Genomic DNA, 19,898 nt, shown 5'->3' on the forward strand with positions numbered 1-19,898 from the left:
TCTTACTAACAGTTTCATTGTTCACATCCTATGTAGTGGCAGCTGCTTTGCATTTTATCTCTGTATGTATCATGTTGTACTGACATCATCCTTGTTTGTGGAAACGTCATCTCTTTACATTTTACGTAGACCCACCTCAATTAAATAAAGCAATACTGGTAACGATCAAATGACTCAATTAATCAATAGAGACTCAGTTTAACTCAATTACTTTTTTAAATTAATACTTAAGGACTTCATTTATATCATTCTAAAGCTTGAGTTTGGTGATTTCATCATACCTTTTGCTCTGTGGAAACTCAAAGTTCTAGGTTTTTTTTTTGGTTCTTTCTTTGCTAAATTTGATAATGAATTCTGGTCCATGATTCTGTAGTTAGCAGTTGATTGGATGCCTTTGATGGTCTTGTTGCTTCTTGTGGCGTGTAGTCACATAAAACAAAAGAAAAATCCTTCAAAGTTTATTGTAAGTATCTTTATTTGTTATCTGTAGTATCAAAGAAGATTTGGTTTGGAAGCTAATAACTTCTTTTGCATTAGCATTCTTCTTCATCAAGGCCTTCTAACTTTGAGCAGATTGTCTTGATCAAGTTTTAGAATATCTTGGACAGCTAATTCAGTTTGTGGCGGATCTTGTGGTGCATCATGTTTGTCTTTGGTTGGCTGAACTTTAATGACGTTTGAGGGATCTTGAACAGCCATTTCACAATATTCACATCTTTATTGTTGTATTCCATGTCCTGTTCGTTGGAAAAATTTTGTGGTGCCTCCTTTGGCGTCTCTCACTTCCAATTTCTCTATCATGGCTTTGTCACATTTTGACAACACTTTAGGATAATAGGGGCTTTAATACTTGAAGCAGAATCTACGTATGGAAGGCTTCGGACTTGAAAATGTTGTGATCTATTCCATTTACCATTGATTCTTGGGAGGGATTGTTCAATAGCTAACAAAGTGTTCAAGTTCATCTAGCCTACCGAATATTTTTATAAAAGTTTGTTGTGTTAGAATTCACATATGATAAAATTTCATATAACCATGATATAGAAACTGTCCTTGATTTTGCATTGTGATTAAGCTAAATTTTGAAACTAAATTGATATAGGACGCCCTTGGGGTTAGGAAAATCAAAGGCTGAAGGGGCTTGGGGATGTTAAAACTAACCTACTCATTTGAAGGATTTTAAGTTCACATCTCAGTTTTTGGACTCAAAGAAAAAAGAAAAATAATAAGAAAAAGGAAGGAATTTTTTTTAGAAAAAGGAGAGAAAGATAAGCAAAGTGATAGGATCTGAACTCACTTTGGAGGTTCTCACATCTAATCTCGAATCATATGAGGGAAACTCAAAGAAGATGATAAAATGGAATCACTTTGAAGGGCCTCTTATCCCCTTTGCATCACATTAAGGAAACTTGTATAATGAAAATTGGTTTCATTCATCAACATTACATTCTATCCTAATGGAGAAGCATTCACTAATTTATATATTGTTTAGAAGTATATGATAAAATTATTTCATGCCTAAATAACTTTTATTGACCAAGCAAGGTGGCTTATAGAACAAATATACCTTACTCGACATACAAGCAAATGATTTTATGTCTATGTGATATGACTTAATGGCAATTTGCTTGTTGGTCGAGAAATTGGCCCGATTGAGAAAATAAAAAGAAAAATAATTAAAATTACATGGACATGACTCAATTAAATAAAGCACATACTAGCACGGCTTAAATAACTTAATCAAATAATTAATACTCGATTAACTCAACTAAAGCAGTTAATTAACAAATAAGCTATTAATTAGGGCATATTTGGTCAAAAAAGTGGAGTGAAAATTGACCTTTAGGAAACTTCTAAAAGCAATAATTTCAGAAAATGCACTTCACAAAAAGAAAAGTTATACTTTTGTTATTTTGTTTGTTGAGAAAAGAGTTACTAAGATGCACTTTCATCGTTTTGGTTGTTTGGTTGTTTGGTTGCAAGTTGAAAGAGTCACTTGCAGCATATATAGAATAAAAAAAAAAATCTTATTTTATTACTATTTGAAAAATATTATGCATCATATCAAATGGATATATAACCATGTACTGATGAATTGTGATAATATTATTTTTTTATTAATTGTTTTGTACATATTTGAGTAATAGGAATAGTATTTCTAATAGTTATTACTAAAATAAAGATAATTACCAATAATAGTTAATTTTGATTAATAATAATTTAACTGTTACAAAAAAATAATATATAGTATAAAATAGGAATAAAATCTAATGTATTTTAGTTATTATAATGATATGATCTTATATAGTTAATATTCCTATAATATAATAACAATAGTCAAAGTAAAAATATGTTTAAACATAACTAAAATATAAATTTTTAACTAATCATAATTGTTTATTATCATAAATAATACTATGGTATGATAACATAGTAAAATATTTATTATCATTTTCTAATATAATACTGTACTAATAATAGTAGTAGTAGTAGTAGTAATAATAATTTTAATAATTATTTTTATATTATAATAAAAATATACCTATTTTAAGTTTCAATTGCCATTTGAAAGTGAATTTGGCTCTCTCATCCATTTTAATTCAAAATGGCTTAGAATCTCTTTTGGTCTAAAGTGACTTTTTTGTTCTGCTGACCCAACCAAGTAGTACAAGTAGTCGAAACTTCACTTTGCAGAATTGTCTTTCAGCCCTTTTAAGGGCTAACCAAATATATCCTTAATTTCATCTTAAAGCATGAGTTTAGCCATTGTATTATACATCTTCGCTATATGGGAACTCATCTCGAAATTTGGATCTTATTTTGTTCTTTCTTCACTACTAAAATTCGATAATGAATTATTATTTGTAGGCTTTGTAGTCCCTTATTCCTTGATAGTACTAAAATTCCCTTATTCCTTGTAGTCCCTTATTTCTGATGATTTTGTTGCATGATTTCACATAAAATAGAATAATATATTGAGAAAGCTATTGTCCGGAAGGATCTTCATAGGTTATGCTTAATTTTAAAAGGATTTGGTTTGGAAGCTAACAACTTTTTTATCGAGTGGATTTTCATAATTAACCTGTCCTTCAACTCTTCGAGTTTCTTGGACATCTAGTTCAATTTGTGGTGAATCTTATAGTGCATCATACTCGTCTTGGCTCAAATGGATTGATAATCTTGAGAGCCATTTCACAATATTCACTTTTTATTATTATGTTGGATGTCCAGTTCACTGAAGGAACTTTGTGGTGCCTCCTTTGTTTTTTTTAATTATTTTTTTTTTATTTTTTTAACTTCAAGTTTCACTTTCATGAGCTCACCACATGCTTGCTTTACTTTTAGGGTAACAAGTACTTTAATGCTTGGTCCAGAAATCCACGAATCCCCATAACTATGATATAAACCCTCATAACTATGACATGGAGACCATCATTATTGATTATATGTTGGTAAACTAAGCTTTGATGCCAATTTGATATCGAATAACCTAGTGGTTAGGAAAGCCAAGGGCTTTAGGGGTTTTCGGATACTAAGACTAAACTAGTAGTTTGCTAGATTTTAAATTCAAATATAAGCTTTTTCATTTGTAAAGAATTAAAAAAGAATCAGACGGAAGAGAAAGATTGGCAAAACGGTAGGATCTAGACTTACAATGGAGGGCCTCATGAGGAAAAAAAGGAAAAATAACATGAACTAATTTTTAAGAGCATCACAACAATCTTGAATCCACCGAAACTTAAAGATCACTCAGGAGGGCCTCCTACCACCTTCTCACTAGACAAAGAAAACTTATATACAGAAAATCGTTCCATTTATTAACATTACATCCCATCCTAATCGAGGGGATGCCAACTTTCTATAAATCTCTTAAAAGTGATACATAATAATATCATCCTTCCACTAAATTACAATTACAAGCTAGCCTTTATTTCATACCAAGTAACCTTCATTGGCCAATGGCCAAGTAAGTTGACTTGTGTAACGCGTATACTTAAAAATTTACTAATGATGCTTCACTTGAGAAAATAATTTTATAGACCTATGAGATAACTTGTTGCCAAGTAAAATTAAAATAAAATAAAAACGATTGCTAGTCAAGTAATTAACCTAATTGATAGAAAATAAAATAAAAATAATTATAATTATGTGGATCCAATACAGCTTAATAAAGCACATACAAGTAAGATTAGATGACTCATTAAACAATTAAGACAACTAACTCAATTAAAGCAACCAATTAATAATTATTGTGAGGACCCGTGCGAGGTGTGTGTTTAGTCCCATATCGATTATTCGTTGGGTAGATTTTGGATATTTATACAGGAACAAGGAACCCAAATAATATCTTCTGACTAGCCATTTTGGGTGAGGTCCTCGGTCTAATTACAATTAGACTCTTGATTAATATCATTTTAAAACTTAGGTTCAGCGATTGCATTTGCTAGTCTCTTAAAAGTAGGTATATGCCCATATAGCATGTGCTAAAGCTTACTAATATATTATAATGGATGGTTATCAAAATTACTATCATAGCTTACGGAAAGTATAATTTTAGAGCTTTAATATTTACATATACAAGCAGACTAAAGGCGGCAATTTTAGGCCCACCCCAACCAACTCACCTAAAGCCACCTGAAATAAATAGATTGGGGTGAGGATTTTTCATAATTAGATTGGATATAGAGTTAGCAAAGAGCAAACCAATTATAAATGTGTCACATATGGCCCTAGACCTTTCAACTCATGGGTCATTTTGGGTTGAATAAACCTTTATAATTCATCCCTAGTAATAATTGTGTAATGAGCTACAACTACGTCCAATTTTAATTTAAATTTATAAAATTCAAAAAATTAATAATCAATGGAACTCGAAAAAAAAAAGAAGAAGCAAAGACAACAAGTTATTTAAGAATCATTAATTTTTCTTCTCTATTTTTTCATCATGCTTTTTCATTCTATGTGGTTACTTAGTCCTAAATTTCTCATATTTGATCATATTTTATTTTAAATAATTAACATATGTAATTAACAAACAAATTGCTAATTAGATTGACAAGTTAAGGATAGCTCTATATAAATAAACAAGTCGCATATGGATTTATCTTTTTCAACGTTTTTATAAAGAGGTTTAGTATATGATTACTCTCGATCCGAATCGGCAAATCCACACACGAAGTGACGGCAAGGCGGTGCAACGCAACGCCGTATCCGAACCTCCCCCGCTATAAATATCGACGAATACATTAAAATCCGATACCAAATCCCTGATCATCGTCTCTCGCCTTCACTCTCTTTCGCGGAGTTCCAGGGCGGCGAGGAAGAGCGAAGAAGAGGAGGACGAAGAAGATGGGGGATTACAATGATGCCTTCATGCGGAACAATAACGCCGTCCAGGCCCGCACCAAGGCCCAGAACCGTGCCAACGTCCTCCAGCTCAAGATCGTACGACTCCCGCCCCTCAAACCCTAATTCTTTTTCTCGGATTTCTCCTATTTTTATCAGATTATATTACGATTCGCTTGTTTATCATGATCGCTTCGGATCTTTAGATCTTCTGCTTCTGTCCCAAGCATTCATGATCGCTAGGGATGGATTTAATCTAATATGATCGGCTGGGTTTTTTAATGGTCCGATTTTTTTTTTTTAATAATAAATAATCGAGATGTTCCCGATGGGTTATTAAGTTAGATCTGTAGCGGTTATTTAGAATTTGTATCCACTTACGTGATCATTAACTTTATTTTTGCTTATCATTATTGGGGTTTTAGATGGATCTTTATAGCTTCAGCTGGATGTTTCTATTGGTTTGAGTTTTGCAGTCGGGATTCTTGGGTTGGTTGCATTCATCAGTACTGCTGAGCGCTTCTTGATTGTCTTTTCTATTGAACATGTTATGATGATAGTTTCTTAGGTGTCAATTATTCTATCAAATTATTAGGATTGGATAGAAATCTCGCTTAATTACTTGATAACTTGCTCTATTGGTTGGTCTTACTGGTGATGTTGAAGCCTTTTCCGAATATAAACAGCGAGAACAGATGCATGTATTTGTCAATGATTCTCTGATTGATTTAATCCTGCGTTTATATTTGTCATAGTTCGTTTTGTTGTTTTAGAGAATGGCATGTCTTCTCTTTCGTTTTTGCTTAAAGTTAAACCATGGCTGATGCCTATGTTATTTTGTGATACTTGCCTCTACAATACTTTTGTGGTGGTTTGGTAATACACAGATTGGTCAGAGTCATCCAACTGGGCTTACTTCCAACCTTCTGAAGCTTTTCGAGCCCCGACCACCTTTGCAATATAAACCGCCTCCAGAGAGAAGGACATGCCCTCCATATACAGGTATTTTATATCAATAAGAGTTAGTTCTGTTAGATGTTAAAGAATTTCTTGCTCTTTGAAACTGTCTATGCCTTTTCCTTTTTTTCTTTGCTTTTTGAAGGGATGGCACCAAGTTCTGTTTGTTGTTAAAGAATTTGATGCCTTTTGAAACTGACTATGCCTTTTTCTTTTTCTTTTCTTTTTCAAGGGATGGCACAATTTGTCAGTCAGTTTGCTGAACCAGGGGATCCTGAATATGCTCCGCCAGTCCAGAAGGCTGAAACATCAGTAAGATTTAGCTGCTTCCAATTCTTTGTTGATATGGGTTCTAGTGTGCTATTTGTCATGCCACTGAGTAGCTTAAAATTCTATTGCTTATAGTAATTTTTTGTCAACTACTTTCTAGCTAACCTGATATTAGTTTTGTCCCTAATATCTTGCTTCTCATGATGAGTGCTTAGTCTATGAAAGAGCGCATGATACTTTTTATGTGTAGTTCGTTTCTTTATTGACTGGTTTGAATTTTTTGAGTGAATAAAATCCAATTTGTCCAACATCCCACTCTTTGCCTTTGATCATCCTTTTGCTTTTAAGATGGTAAATAGGAAACTGTTAGAAACTTGATAGCCATGATGTTGATTCTATCAATTTGGATTTATTATCTTGTATCAGTAATATCTAGAAGCACTATGAGGGCGAGGGTGTTTTTTCGGCAACTTTTTATCTCTGTTATCTTTTTCATATATAAATGCTGATACCAATTTGTGTTAGATATAACCACAAGCCTTGCTTTGTGATATTGCAGTTTTGGTATAAATTCAGAGATAATCCTGAAGGATATTTGAAGACTGTTAGAAATAGAAAAGTATAACTTAGAAATTATAATATGGAAAATTGTATGTTGAGCAACGCTATCCTGTATCTTTGTGCCTTGATAGAATGCATACATACTTGTTTCATGGATGTGCAGAGCTGGAATGACAACTCAAATTCAACTAACATCTTATGTTTAAAAAAAGAATTACATCATTTTATTCTTTAATTTATGTTACTGATATGATGGATAATTCCACACTAAATGATCAAGTGGGGTTTAAGCCATTGCATCATTTTAGGGGATTGTAATTCAATTTTGCCTTTTAACTTTTTTAATTTGTGCCCTAAAGATGCATCTAGTGCTCCATGTCAAGTTTCCTCATTCCAAGTAATTTGGACCCTTCTTAAGAATAGGAGAAACTTGGAGGGCTTTTCTCTCTTTTGTGGCTTGTTTTCTCTCCTTCCTAACAAAGTGTTTGATGTCTACATGATATGGTTGCAAAGCTTGATGAATCATTCCTTGATCTATAGAACCAACCTCATGTAGACGTAACATGGCTTGTTGATTAAGGTTCATTGTGCTTAACCCATGCACTTGATTAATTTTTGTAATGACCTTTTCTATTATCAAACTGTCACATAAGCTAGATATAAATACTTGATATTAAAAAAGAATCATATCCTATTAATTTTGGCACCATAGCTACTTTACTATTTTTTTCCTATCCAAGGTCAAGGCTTCTGAAATGGAGAATTTGATTGTCATCAGTATTTTTATCAAAATCTTCAATTAACACTTTTTTCAACCCTTAAAATATTTTCAAAATTAGGGTCAATGTCCTAACCCACTCTAATAAACTTCACTTTATGCTTTCTAGTTGTCACTGATGACCTATCTCTGATGAACTTATGTTTTCATTCCACCGCACTAGTTATATCATGCACCAAAATCAGCAGCCTCTTTTTGCTACCTTTTCTTATGCAGCTGGGCCCTTTTCACTACTGATACTCAATTTCATCTCATGTCATTGAGCTGGTCTTATACTTGTGCTTGTTTAGATCGGTGTCCTCAACAGTTTAACAATCGTACTGTACTCTAAAAGGTGCATCACACTTTTCTTGGAACAGGCATCCTTGTTGGCCTCGCTTATTAGTGCGCACTGATTTAAAATTCTGTCTCCTAGTTATTCACATCTTGTATATTATCATTGCCCAACATCTTGACTCACATTCCATAAAATAGACATTTCTTTTATAGATTTTTTTATGTTCTTTTCAAGGGTAATTGGAAGTTCATAGCACTGTTAGGGTCTGCCATTTTTAAACTAGATGGTGCATTATTAATTCTGTCAATATTACATTAGGGATTCACTGCATGAAATAATAAAGACAAAGAAATCTAATCTATCTGATTTAGAAGGACCGACACATGATGATTCAATCACATGATTAGGGAATATCAATCTTGGAATACATACTAGAGTCTCAAGGAAAGTTTAGATTTTTTTCCTTAAATGATTTTTGTGTTGGTTCAAACGACCTAGTTTGTGGTTTTGGTTGAAGCTCTTTTACAGATATTTAGTATAGGTGGACTAGACTCTCAACGATAGTTTAGATTTTTTTTTAAATGATTTTTTTTTGTTGGTTCTAATGGCCTAATTTATGTTCTGCTTGGAGCTTTTCACAGATATTTAGTGTAGGTGGAGATGGGAAAATATTAAAGCTCACCTACCTTCTTCATGATGGTTAAGAGAAATTTCAGGTTCAAACAGAGAGTGTCAGCAAGCTTAATAAGCTTTAGTTCCAGACAATGTTATACATGATTAGACCTTTAAAATCCTTATTCCTTATTACCTTTTACATCAATTGTAATGCTGTGCCGGCAGTAGGATTGCTCATAATTGGGTTTGCAGGCCTTTTTTCTAGGTATATCAGGGTTTCAGAAAGATATCTGGGTGCTGTCCAGAAATTTCTGCAGAGAATAAATCCAAATAAATGTGCTGGGAGAGCTAAATTAGGACTTTCCTGGGTTTTGTAGCATCATTGTAATAGAAGGAAGGTCTACTTTTCCAGGATTTCCAGCATGCAGAATTACTACATGCAAAAATATTAATGGAAACACCCAAAGTGTAAAACTCAATCATCAGGTAGCATATTATGTAAAGAACAATCAAGTATACATAATATAGAAGTGTCAGAACAGGCATAACAGCAGATTTAAATAAAAATTTTGAGCAAAACCAGTGGGACCTGCTAGCGAAAGAAGAAAGAAAGGAAAGAAGTAATGGAGAAAAGGAGAGACAGAAAAGAGAAGAGGAAGAGGGCACTTTGTTGTTGTGGAAGAGAAAGAGCCTTTCTTTTGTTTCTGATCTTCCAAACACAGTACATAAACATAATGGGTCCTGTTCAAGGTTTTAGATAATGGTGTTATGACTGTTATAACAGCCGTCATGTTGGTTTCAGACATCTTCATACATAATAATGGGCGGAAAATAGTGGCTGTTATAATATGTTATTTTCCATATTATTTACCATTACAGTGCTCCGCTACAACATAAATGATGGTCTTTCTCTAATGAAATACCAGTTTTTTTAAAATTCAATTTTTTGCATTAAATTTCCCTTAAAAAATGGTTATATGGTCTCAAAAATAATATTCTTTTATCCAATGAAAAGTAAAGGGAAAGATAATGCAGTTATCAGTCCATTATTATCCATTATTTTCTGTTAGCTGCTATAACAGTTTAAATATTAAAAATTTGAAATTTTACTCTGTGGGGCAAGAAACAGCCATTATAACCATTATAATGGTTAATAATGGTTTCGGTGGGTGTCCATTGTAACAGTATTACACATAATTTAAAAATTTGGTGCCATTTTTTTAGAATCCAAATTTTCTGCTTTTGCGTTTCCAGAATTGCTCTAGGCTGACACCTTAGTGTGAGGCCCAGAGAGATGACCATCCTAGGTGTAGGAGTGTCTACAGCGAGGGGAAAGAGAAACTATCTGATTGCATCTCTCATTCCTTCTTTTAGTGGTGTGTCTATCCACGGGTCCCACTAATTAGTTAGTGCTGTTAGGCTTCCAAATTTATGTATCACTTTGTCATTACCCATCTAACCCTTAACATGACTTTGAGGTCTGTTAACCTCAGTTGCATAGGACTTAATAAGTAAAAAAGAAAGCAAGACTCCAGCAAATTTTTGGCTAAAATTAAATCAAAGACAATGCTTTGACTTGCAACCCTTGAATGCATCATTCAAGATAAGTATTTTTTTTATTTAATTTGATCATCTAGCATAAGTGGAGGTTCCATTTTATGTTTCTCTTTCCTTTTGAAAATTTGATCCAAGCAAAGCAATTTTTTTAACAAACTCTTTCAATATACTTAGCTATATCTTCAGCTCCTCAATGTTCATTTTGAAGTTCTAAGTCTCTAACTACTTTTTCGAAGTTTGAATTTCTAAAATAGAATTCTGAATTAAAAGTAAAGACAATGCATTGATTTAGAACCCTCATATGCATCAATTTGAAACAATTTCTTTTTTTTTTTTAAATTAATTTTATCATCTAGCCTAACTAGAGATTCCATTTTATGTTTATCTTTCTGTCTGAAAATTTGATCCAAGTAAAGCTATTTGCTTAACAAACTCTTTTGATATACTTTCAGCCATATCTCTGCTCAATGTTCATATTGAAATATCTAACTACTTTTTTGAAGTTTGAACTTCTAAGTTGAATTCTCAGTTAATCTAGCCAAATTTGGAAGTCCCATTTCTGTATTTTTAAGTTTTTGCACAATTCAAATAGTCACAACTCAATTTCCCAAAAAAACTTTAGTTTTCCAATAACTTTACCGAACAGCCAAACATACCCTAAGGGCCCATTTGGTTGGGGTTAATCGGGCATGGAAAAATAAATTTTATATCAGATTATCATGATTGGTAAAAAAATGGATTAGAGAGATGGTAAAATAAATGATGGGCCCCATACCTATTATTCTGATAGAGAAAGTAAAACAAATATTGCCAGGGAGTGTTCTTTGTTTTTTCATGTTGGATTTCGTAGTGGAGGTAATCTGAAAATATTATTTTTTATAAAAATATCCTCGCTTATATTATATTAATATTGTATCAATTATATCATATAATCAATGTTAATTGTATTAATATATTATAAATATATTAATATGTTGATTAATAAATATTTATAAATAATAATATATTTAATATATTTATATATTTGTTAATAAATATATATTATGAATAAATAATTAATAAATATTTATTAATTATCAATAAATCTAACATAGGATTTATTAATAATTAATATATTTATTTATACATCAAAACATACTAAAATTTATTTATAATAATAAACATATTTACTAATATATGTATAATTAATTTAAAAATATTTATTAACTCATGTCAATATATTTTAATATTCAAAATTGCCAATATTGACAACGTTTGTATAAGTGGGCTATAAATGGCCAACAAATGAACTAAATTTTTTTTTTATTACTTGAAGTGTTTATTCAAGGGCATTGTTGAAGATTTGGTAATATTCCTGTATAAGATTACATCCAACCAATCATAGTAATCTTTTTCCAATGCCATTTTTCAGAGTAACTTTTCCACCAACCAAACATGGTATATTTTATTTTTTCTGCAATCATTTTGCAAATAAATGATTTTCAGGAATCATCAAATTATTCCGTAATTTGAATATCCCACCCAAATGGACCCTTTTATATCAACTATTAGTGTGTCTAAAACAATTGTAGAAAGCAGACTTAGTGGACCAATCCCATCGTGTACTCCCTATTCTTATGCAGGTAGTTCATGAACTTACCACACACTCATATGCATTGGCTTTCAACCATGTCATCGTACTCATGTTCGGCATGTTCAATGCATATGATAGGAAAGGGAAGTTTTTGGGTTACTTTGTTTAGGATTTTTGTTTTTGGAAAGGATTTTCGAATGAAGTCCAAGTCGGGCATTTCCCTTGTGGACAAAGATATTTAATCTTGTATGATAGAGTCCCACCATAAAGCATTGGAACATGAAAAGAGAGAAATAAGGTGTTGCAATGTGGAAATAGTCATAGCATGTGATGGAGATAGGGGCGAAAGTGGACTTGATAATATCCGTCCAGATTCTTTTTAGCATTCGAATCTCTTTGGATATGGATAAAAATTTGAGTAACTGACTAATATCCATATCCATATTCGTCAAAGAAAAATGGATATAGATATGGATAGACAATTACTGATCCATATCCAATTCTATGTGTAATCCTATTTAATTTTATATAGCACTCATGAATTTTAAGAAAAATAAATGACTACATTAACATGCTATTAACTCGATTTACCTTTCACTTAGTAATATCTTTGATTCTGTGGTCACAAAGTTTAATTATTCGACTTATATCTATATTTTTGTCCATACTTTCAGTATCTTCTTTGAATTTGTATCCATTTAAAAGAAATATGGATATGAATTTTTGTATTTGACTAACATTCTTATCCATATATGTATTCATCAAATAAAACAAATATGGATATTGGATATACCGGTATTCGATCCATATTCAATCTGTTTTGCCCTAGATGGAGATGTTTGGAGGTATGGGAAAGCATATGTGAAGATTTCAAGATTTGTAGTCTGGCCTTGTGTGGCCCAACCCAAGTGTTTTCATTATATGGGATAGAAGTAGATTGGGCGTGATTCTGCGCTACCCTGACACTTCCATTTGAGTTGGACATGTCTAAACACTTAATAATTTGTTTGTAGAAGGTATTTGAACTCACCCAGCAAAGAGAGCTTGTTCAACTACAATATTGTTAAAAGTGAGTTTTTTTCTTTTCAGAATTTGGTCGAGAATGTAGATATCATAATAATTTTGCAAAACATCATTATTCCAAATCTTTAAGCTAATTAGGAAGTTTGGATGAGAAACTTGCATATTGAAGGGGCTTAACAAATATATGACTAATATTTTGTTTTATGCAATACGTAAATATCATATTTTTAGTTAAAACTATTTTTTCCTATGTATCCCCATGTCTCTTTCTTCCTCTTTTACACATTCAAACACTTCGACACGTGTCCGAATCCGTCGTATCTGTCCATGAAACACTGGTCTGGTTTAAATTCTCGGTAATTTCGCTTTCCTCCTTCAGGCATGAGTACAATCTATCTGAAATAGTTTGTTAGTAAAAAAACAGCAACCATCTTTGATTTACTCTTCCTGTTCTCTTGTTTTCTTCAATTGGCATAGGGGAAAATTACCTCAATGTCATCCTAGCTTATTATCTTTTGGAAAATTATTTCTTGCTGTAGTCTATGTACAATCTCTTCATGTAATGACAGAAGTTTAATGCCACTATTATTTTGATTTTATTTTTCATTATTTAGGATGAGCTAGTCTGAGCTCAAGCCAAGGGTTAGCTGCTTTGGCTTCAGGCGATATGCAGTAGGAGTTATGATCTAACTAGTCTCAAGCTTGAATCTAGGTCCTTTAAACCTGACTAGGGCCTTTTGTTGGCTTCAACTGTTTGGCTCATTAGGGAACTGATAATGCAGAGTATTATTGCTATTTTCTTTTTCTCAATGGATTGACGTAATTTTTCTACCGCATGTACATTTCCATAATGATGGTGTTTTTCAAAAATAAAACTTTGTTGTTCAGTGTCTTGGACTAACCATCCCTTAGAAGGTATTGTTAAAAGATCATCAATTCCTAATGAAATAGATGTAGCAGTTTGAAATTACGCGAGAAAGATGGAAGGTGGGAAAGCAGAATTAAAGCAAGAAAAAATCCTGATTTATAGGATTTTGTAGCTTAGACATTTGAAACATAGGTGTTTTCAGCTTCCACTTCAAAAATATGGATTACTAGAATCTTTAACCTCTACATGATTCGCAACCTTTTCCTTGACACCATTTTTGAATTGTCTTCATTTTTTGCATTGAGGGTAACATGGAGCTACCTCTTCCTCCATATCTTCTTTACTGTGGCACTTGGTAGTTTTTCATCTGTATGTTGTTTATATGCAGTATGCTGCCATGTATTGTGGTCAGCAAACACCTGGATTAAGAAATGAGAGAAGGGGAAGAAAGTGGAGTTTTGGAGATTGTGAATAGTTTTGAATGCGAGATGGAACATGCATTAGCACTACACGTTGTCAATATATGTGATCTTTTATATACACGTTGTCAGTATCTTTAAATCAAGTATGAAATGATCATCCTCGTCTAGAGATGCATGTGTAATAGAAATGGCCCCATTTGATTAAGAAACGTTCATGATTGATACTTTCTCTTATTAATGTTTTGTATTATAGGCAGAAAAAAGAGCAAGGATCCGCAAGCTTCGGCTTGAAAAGGGTGCTATAAAGGCTGCTGAAGAGTTGCAGAAATGTAATCATTCTATGCATAAAATGTTTATAATTTGATTTATAGGTGCTACAGAGTATCGCTAAAATTGTGCATTTCAATCTCACACAGATGATCCATCTAAAGATCCAAATGTGACCGGGGATCCATACAAGACACTGTTTGTCGCAAGGCTGGTAAGTCTTTTATTATTATTAACATTTTCATCTTCCCTTTGCCTTGTAGTTGATCACTTGTTTTGCATATGACATAACCTACCATTTATTGCATGTATGCATGTATGTGCAGAATTACGAGACAACTGAACACAGGATCAAAAGAGAGTTTGAAACTTATGGGCCAATCAAGCGGGTAAGTATATAGGTTTATTCTTGTTGGGAGCTCAAGTAACTGCTCTCAACTTGGGTAAGGAGTTCCATCATTTGAACTTATAAAAAGGAAAACAAAAGCTTCAAAAGTCTCCGACTATCTTCTTCGTTTACTTTTTATACTTCTTGCCATCTTGTTACAGTTCAAAAATTTAGTTATCTTTGGTAAGCTAGGAGCAATACGTGATTTGCATAATCATAACTGACACCATTAATGAAAAAGAATGACCAACTACTTTTTGTTTTTGGGTTCTCTATAAAACTTGAACTCTTACATAAATGGACAAAAGGATATAATGTCTATTAAGGTACTTGTCTTGGTATCGAGCCTCGTACTAGTGCCACCCTGTCACTTTGTCAGTATGCCTGGTACGGGGGCTGGTTCGGGGTCGGTACATTTTCTATACTACATATTGGTACCGAATTGGTATGGTACAGTATGCCCTATACCGTTTGATTCGGTACAGTATGACGTACCTTGATGTCTACCAAGTTATATTTTTCCTTCCATTTATCAGTTGACTTGTATATATGTCTTTTTATTTTAGTATTCTGGTTAGGTCTTGGGTATGCTGCTTTATCCATTGGTATCTGCGGTCATGAAAATCTCTATTTCTGCACATTTAAGTGCAAACTTGGTGATGCATAGGTGGTGTGTGCAGCCTCCACTTAATTATAACTCTGAAAACAGTGACTATTGAACACCTTCCCTGATATGACCAAATGCTCCTGGGTTATTAGCACATCAGGTATATTTTTTGAAAGGTGATGATGGGTTTTCTTTCATTTGTCAACTATAAAAGCTTCCTTTCTGTATAATCAATTACCAGTTGAAAAATACCTAGAAGTTCAGAAGACTTGCTCTGTAAAGGAATAGGGAGCAATGGCAGGTATATTTTCCATAGAGGAAAGCTTGGGTTTGTTGCATCTAATGCTTCCTTTTTAAGTATCTCAATTATGAAAATGGTAAGTACCAATCATTTTGGGTACTGAGAAGAGTCTTGCCGGGTGAGCAATTTCGGAGTCGGGACAGGTAAATTCTTCATTTGCACATAGGTCTCCCTTGATAATTCCCTTGTTATTTTGATGATTAATAGAAATCATGTAGGAATTTAGATGGTGCTATAGTTTTCAATAACTGGAATGCAGATTGGTGTTATATGCAAAACTTCCGGTAAGAAGATGGCTAATCCGTTTCAGTGCTGAACTTGTGTGGTGTGTTTCTCTCGTTGAATTGCAATGTTAGTGCTTTAACACAATAAAGTTGAGCAGGGTAGTACTGCATGGTGCTTGCTTATCTCCACTTTCGAGTTGTAAAGGGAGGGAAACTTTCTTGGATTTCTTGTTGCTATTTAACCACATTTCATGAGTAGTAGCAAGATCTTTTTCCATTATCTGAGTCCAAGTATGTTGCACTTCTGCTGCTTGTTTCTGATTTTAAAGGTTAAATGGAAATCTTTCTGCAATTCAGAAGATATCCTGGTATATTTTCGCTATTTTATTTAGTGCTAGTTTGCTATATATGAATACCCTGGTAAGGGGTGGGTAAAAGTTTTCGATACCTCTGGTTTACCGAGCACATACATCAGTTTTTCTGCACAAGTTGATTGATATGGCGGTGATTCATCTTGCATGGTGAAGCTTTACACCTTTGAAGGTGAGCACGGCTAGTGAGGCATGGAGCCTGTCTATCGTGCCATTTAAGATATGACACAAATAGAGTATAGGTCAAATAATAATTTTTATTTTATCTGGTATTGCTGGTTTTGCATCATTAATCATGTCTCTTTGATGGCGAGCTTCTCAGGTGCGGCTGATTACTGACAAAGAGACAAATAAACCTAGAGGATATGCTTTCATAGAGTACATGCATACACGAGACATGAAAAGTATGGTTATAAAGCAGTGCTGTCTTATAATCATTGTTATAGCTGAAATATCCTGATGGTGGTCACTATTTGACGATATTTGCATCATGCAGCTGCATACAAGCAAGCTGATGGGAGGAAGCTGGATAATAGAAGAGTACTTGTGGATGTTGAGCGTGGTAGAACTGTTCCAAATTGGCGACCTCGAAGATTGGGTGGTGGACTTGGATCAACCAGGGTTGGAGGTGAAGAAGTTAATCAAAAGCACTCTGGCAGGTAGTAAACCAATTCCCAACCTTCTTTGGCAATCTCATTCAGTACCTGACATCAGAAATTTATTAATATGTTCCATGCATTTAAGTAATTTGGTTCATCCATTAATTCTTGTGTTAAGTCATAAATATTGTCAAAGTGGTTGATTTTGTAATGCAACCAACCACCTTTTGCAGCCATCATTTTAGTTATTTTAGTTATATGGTCATCCAAACTATTTGTAAAATGTGTTCACACCCTACCGAGGAACACAGGTTGTAGCTTTGAATCATATTGAACCTTGTACCTGACTTTTGGCAATGTGTCAACTTATAGTGACCGGCAACTTTCCTGTGTAATTTTCTGTTTGCATATGCTTTAGAAACACTCTAGAACCGTGTTCTTAGCCCACTGAAAAATATCCGAATTAATGTAAAGCCTGGTTTAGCTAAAAGTATTATTTTTCAATAAAAATGTGTTTTTTTCTAAATTATAGAGGCTCATTCCCTTTATAGAAATAAAATTATCTCGTCATGAAACTCCTTATAAGATCATTTTGCACTATATTCTCGTAATTTGTTATTCACAATTATTGCATGCTTCCTGATCCAAAACTCTTGTTATTCTTTTTACCATATCTCGTTTTCACCATCACTGGTGGTAATTGGATGGTAAGTTTATGGTTGAAAGTATTCTTCCCAACCAAGTATGATCTTGTGCCCTGGTCTGAGTCTGTAATTAGGCTGTGAGTCAGTATGCTGTGATGCTATGGAAGTATGGTGCTTCTCCATCGGGTCAATTATTATGTTTTAAGTTTCTATATGTTGGTATGGGTAGATGGGTGTGCTTGCATGTTCCCCTTCTTGTACATGATGTCGCCTTCTGCTGACCAGGGAACAGCAGCAGATTGCATCAGGACATTCAAGATCCGAGGAGCCTAGGGTGCGAGATGATCATCATGTTGACCGGTAAGGTTATCTCTGCATTTTTCAGTTTGCTAGAAGTGTAAACACCGAGAATGTCTTTTACTTGTTCAAACTTAGCACTGAATAGGAAAAGACAGATGCCTCTCATATGGTTTACATCTTATCTTCTGTGGTACTCATCAATTTTTGAACTTTGCTTCAGAGACAGGGAGAAGTCCCGAGAAAGAACAAGAGATAGGGAGCGAGAGCAGGAGAGGTCCCGTGAACGTTCCCATGACAGGGTACGAGATCGGGATAGGGATGAGAGGCACCACCACCATAGAGAAAGAGACAGAAACAGAGACAAAGATAGGGAAAGAGATCGTGGGCGTGATCATGATCGGGCTCGTGGCCGAGACAAGGAGAGGGACCGGGGTCGTGAACGTGATCGTCCTCGTGAGAAGGAGCGGGAGCGGGAGAAAGATTATGATCGTACGAGCCATGAAAGAGACCGCAGCTATTCTCATGAGAGGGACAATGAGTATAATCACTCCAAGCTTAAGCATGGTTGGGACCTGTATGGTGGAAGGGAGAGGGATCCAGAGCAAGGTGAAAACAATTATGGACAAGACTGGTATGATGATCCTGGTAAGCATGGTAACGAGCATAACTATGATCAATATCAGCAATCACGACATCAGAAGCAGTATGATCATCTTCAGCCCCATGGTCTTGCTGAGCCTGAGAATACCCGGGAGCGCTCAAAGCGACACGAACCTGAATATTATGATAAGACATATGATGAGGGGCAGCTTGACAGTTATCCAAGACAATATGGACATGTTGATTCTGAGCCACGTGAGGAGGGGGAGGCCGTTGATGACCAGGATTTTGGATATCATCATTCAGAAAAATCCATCTCCCAGCAGTATGAAAGCTGATGTTGGATGCTAGCGGTGAGTGCCAATACCTCATTTGCTGGAACAAACAATAATAAGTTCATATATTTTTTAAGACTAGCATTTGATTATAATTTCCTTTTTTCTTATTTCTGGATTCAGCTGCATTTTCAGGTATTGCTGCTGCTCAGGAACATGGCATTATCATAAATTGCTTGTTGCTACTTATGAAATCTGCTATCAGGGAATATAAAAGTACCAAGGGACAAATCTTATTTTAGTCTTTGCAGGTATTGTAGTACCAGTTATATAACTTCATTTGTTGCTCTTTGCCCATTAGATCTTGTTGAAGAACAAAGGCATAAGTTTGAATGTTTTCATTGTTTAACCTGCTTGGGGAAGTGGTTTTATCATAATGATATTTTTCTCTGGTATTGTTCTTACCTTTCTATTAGCTTTAGGGTTTAGTGTTGACTGTGGATGGCTGTGTTCTGGTATGAGCAGGTGGGATTTAACTAATAAGTTTAGCATTTATACTTTGATGGGGAAATTTTTCTTCCCTCGGTTTCTTGTTGACACAAGAATGCTTACTAGGCCAGGCTGCAAATCGTCGTCACACTGTAACCTTTGGTGATCCAGCATATGGTCTTCCTGGCTTTCTTTTACATGCTGATTTGCTGTGGGCTCTGTACTCTGAATTGCTGCATGTCTTTTGCCTGCCTTGTCTTTTCTCGAGTATCCTAATCTTACTAACCATTTCTAGCCTAATTTAACTGTCTCCAACTAGGACATGGTATGCCATGGCTCACCGGTAGAGTTGTTCGCCGAAAGAGAGAATTACCCTGATTGGTGAATACATGCAACCAGAGAGCATCATTGTTCGAAGAGGAATTATCTAGGACAGCATGTTGAACAGTTCACATGTAGGGTGTACAACATGCAGTCCTCTTTTTTCTTAAACCAAAAAAAAGAGAGAAGAATGGTGAGGGCTTATAACCCGACAACTATCCTGTTCCCTTGCTCTTCTTTATTTGCTTTAAATCCAGATTCCCAG

General features: G+C 34.2%; 1 protein-coding gene across 2 annotated transcripts; it reads left to right on the plus strand.

The window, feature by feature from the left end:
• Window positions 1-5,249: 5,249 nt before the first annotated feature.
• LOC103702705 (U1 small nuclear ribonucleoprotein 70 kDa-like) lies at window positions 5,250-19,288 on the plus strand. Of its 2 annotated transcripts, none has more exons than XM_008785243.4 (11): window positions 5,250-5,445; window positions 6,234-6,348; window positions 6,536-6,615; window positions 14,501-14,576; window positions 14,664-14,728; window positions 14,841-14,903; window positions 16,728-16,809; window positions 16,902-17,064; window positions 17,934-18,008; window positions 18,169-18,901; window positions 19,007-19,288. In XM_008785243.4, the coding sequence occupies exons 1-10, from the start codon at window positions 5,350-5,352 to the stop codon at window positions 18,884-18,886; spliced, it is 1,533 nt and encodes a 510-aa protein (XP_008783465.2). In that variant the 5' UTR covers window positions 5,250-5,349; the 3' UTR covers window positions 18,887-18,901; window positions 19,007-19,288. The 2 variants fall into 2 exon arrangements, with proteins under 2 accessions (XP_008783465.2, XP_008783466.2); XM_008785244.3 differs by having other exon boundaries at window positions 19,019-19,288.
• Window positions 19,289-19,898: the final 610 nt, after the last annotated feature.

Source organism: Phoenix dactylifera, chromosome 16, assembly GCF_009389715.1.
Source record: "Phoenix dactylifera cultivar Barhee BC4 chromosome 16, palm_55x_up_171113_PBpolish2nd_filt_p, whole genome shotgun sequence".
Lineage (NCBI taxonomy): Eukaryota > Viridiplantae > Streptophyta > Magnoliopsida > Arecales > Arecaceae > Phoenix > Phoenix dactylifera.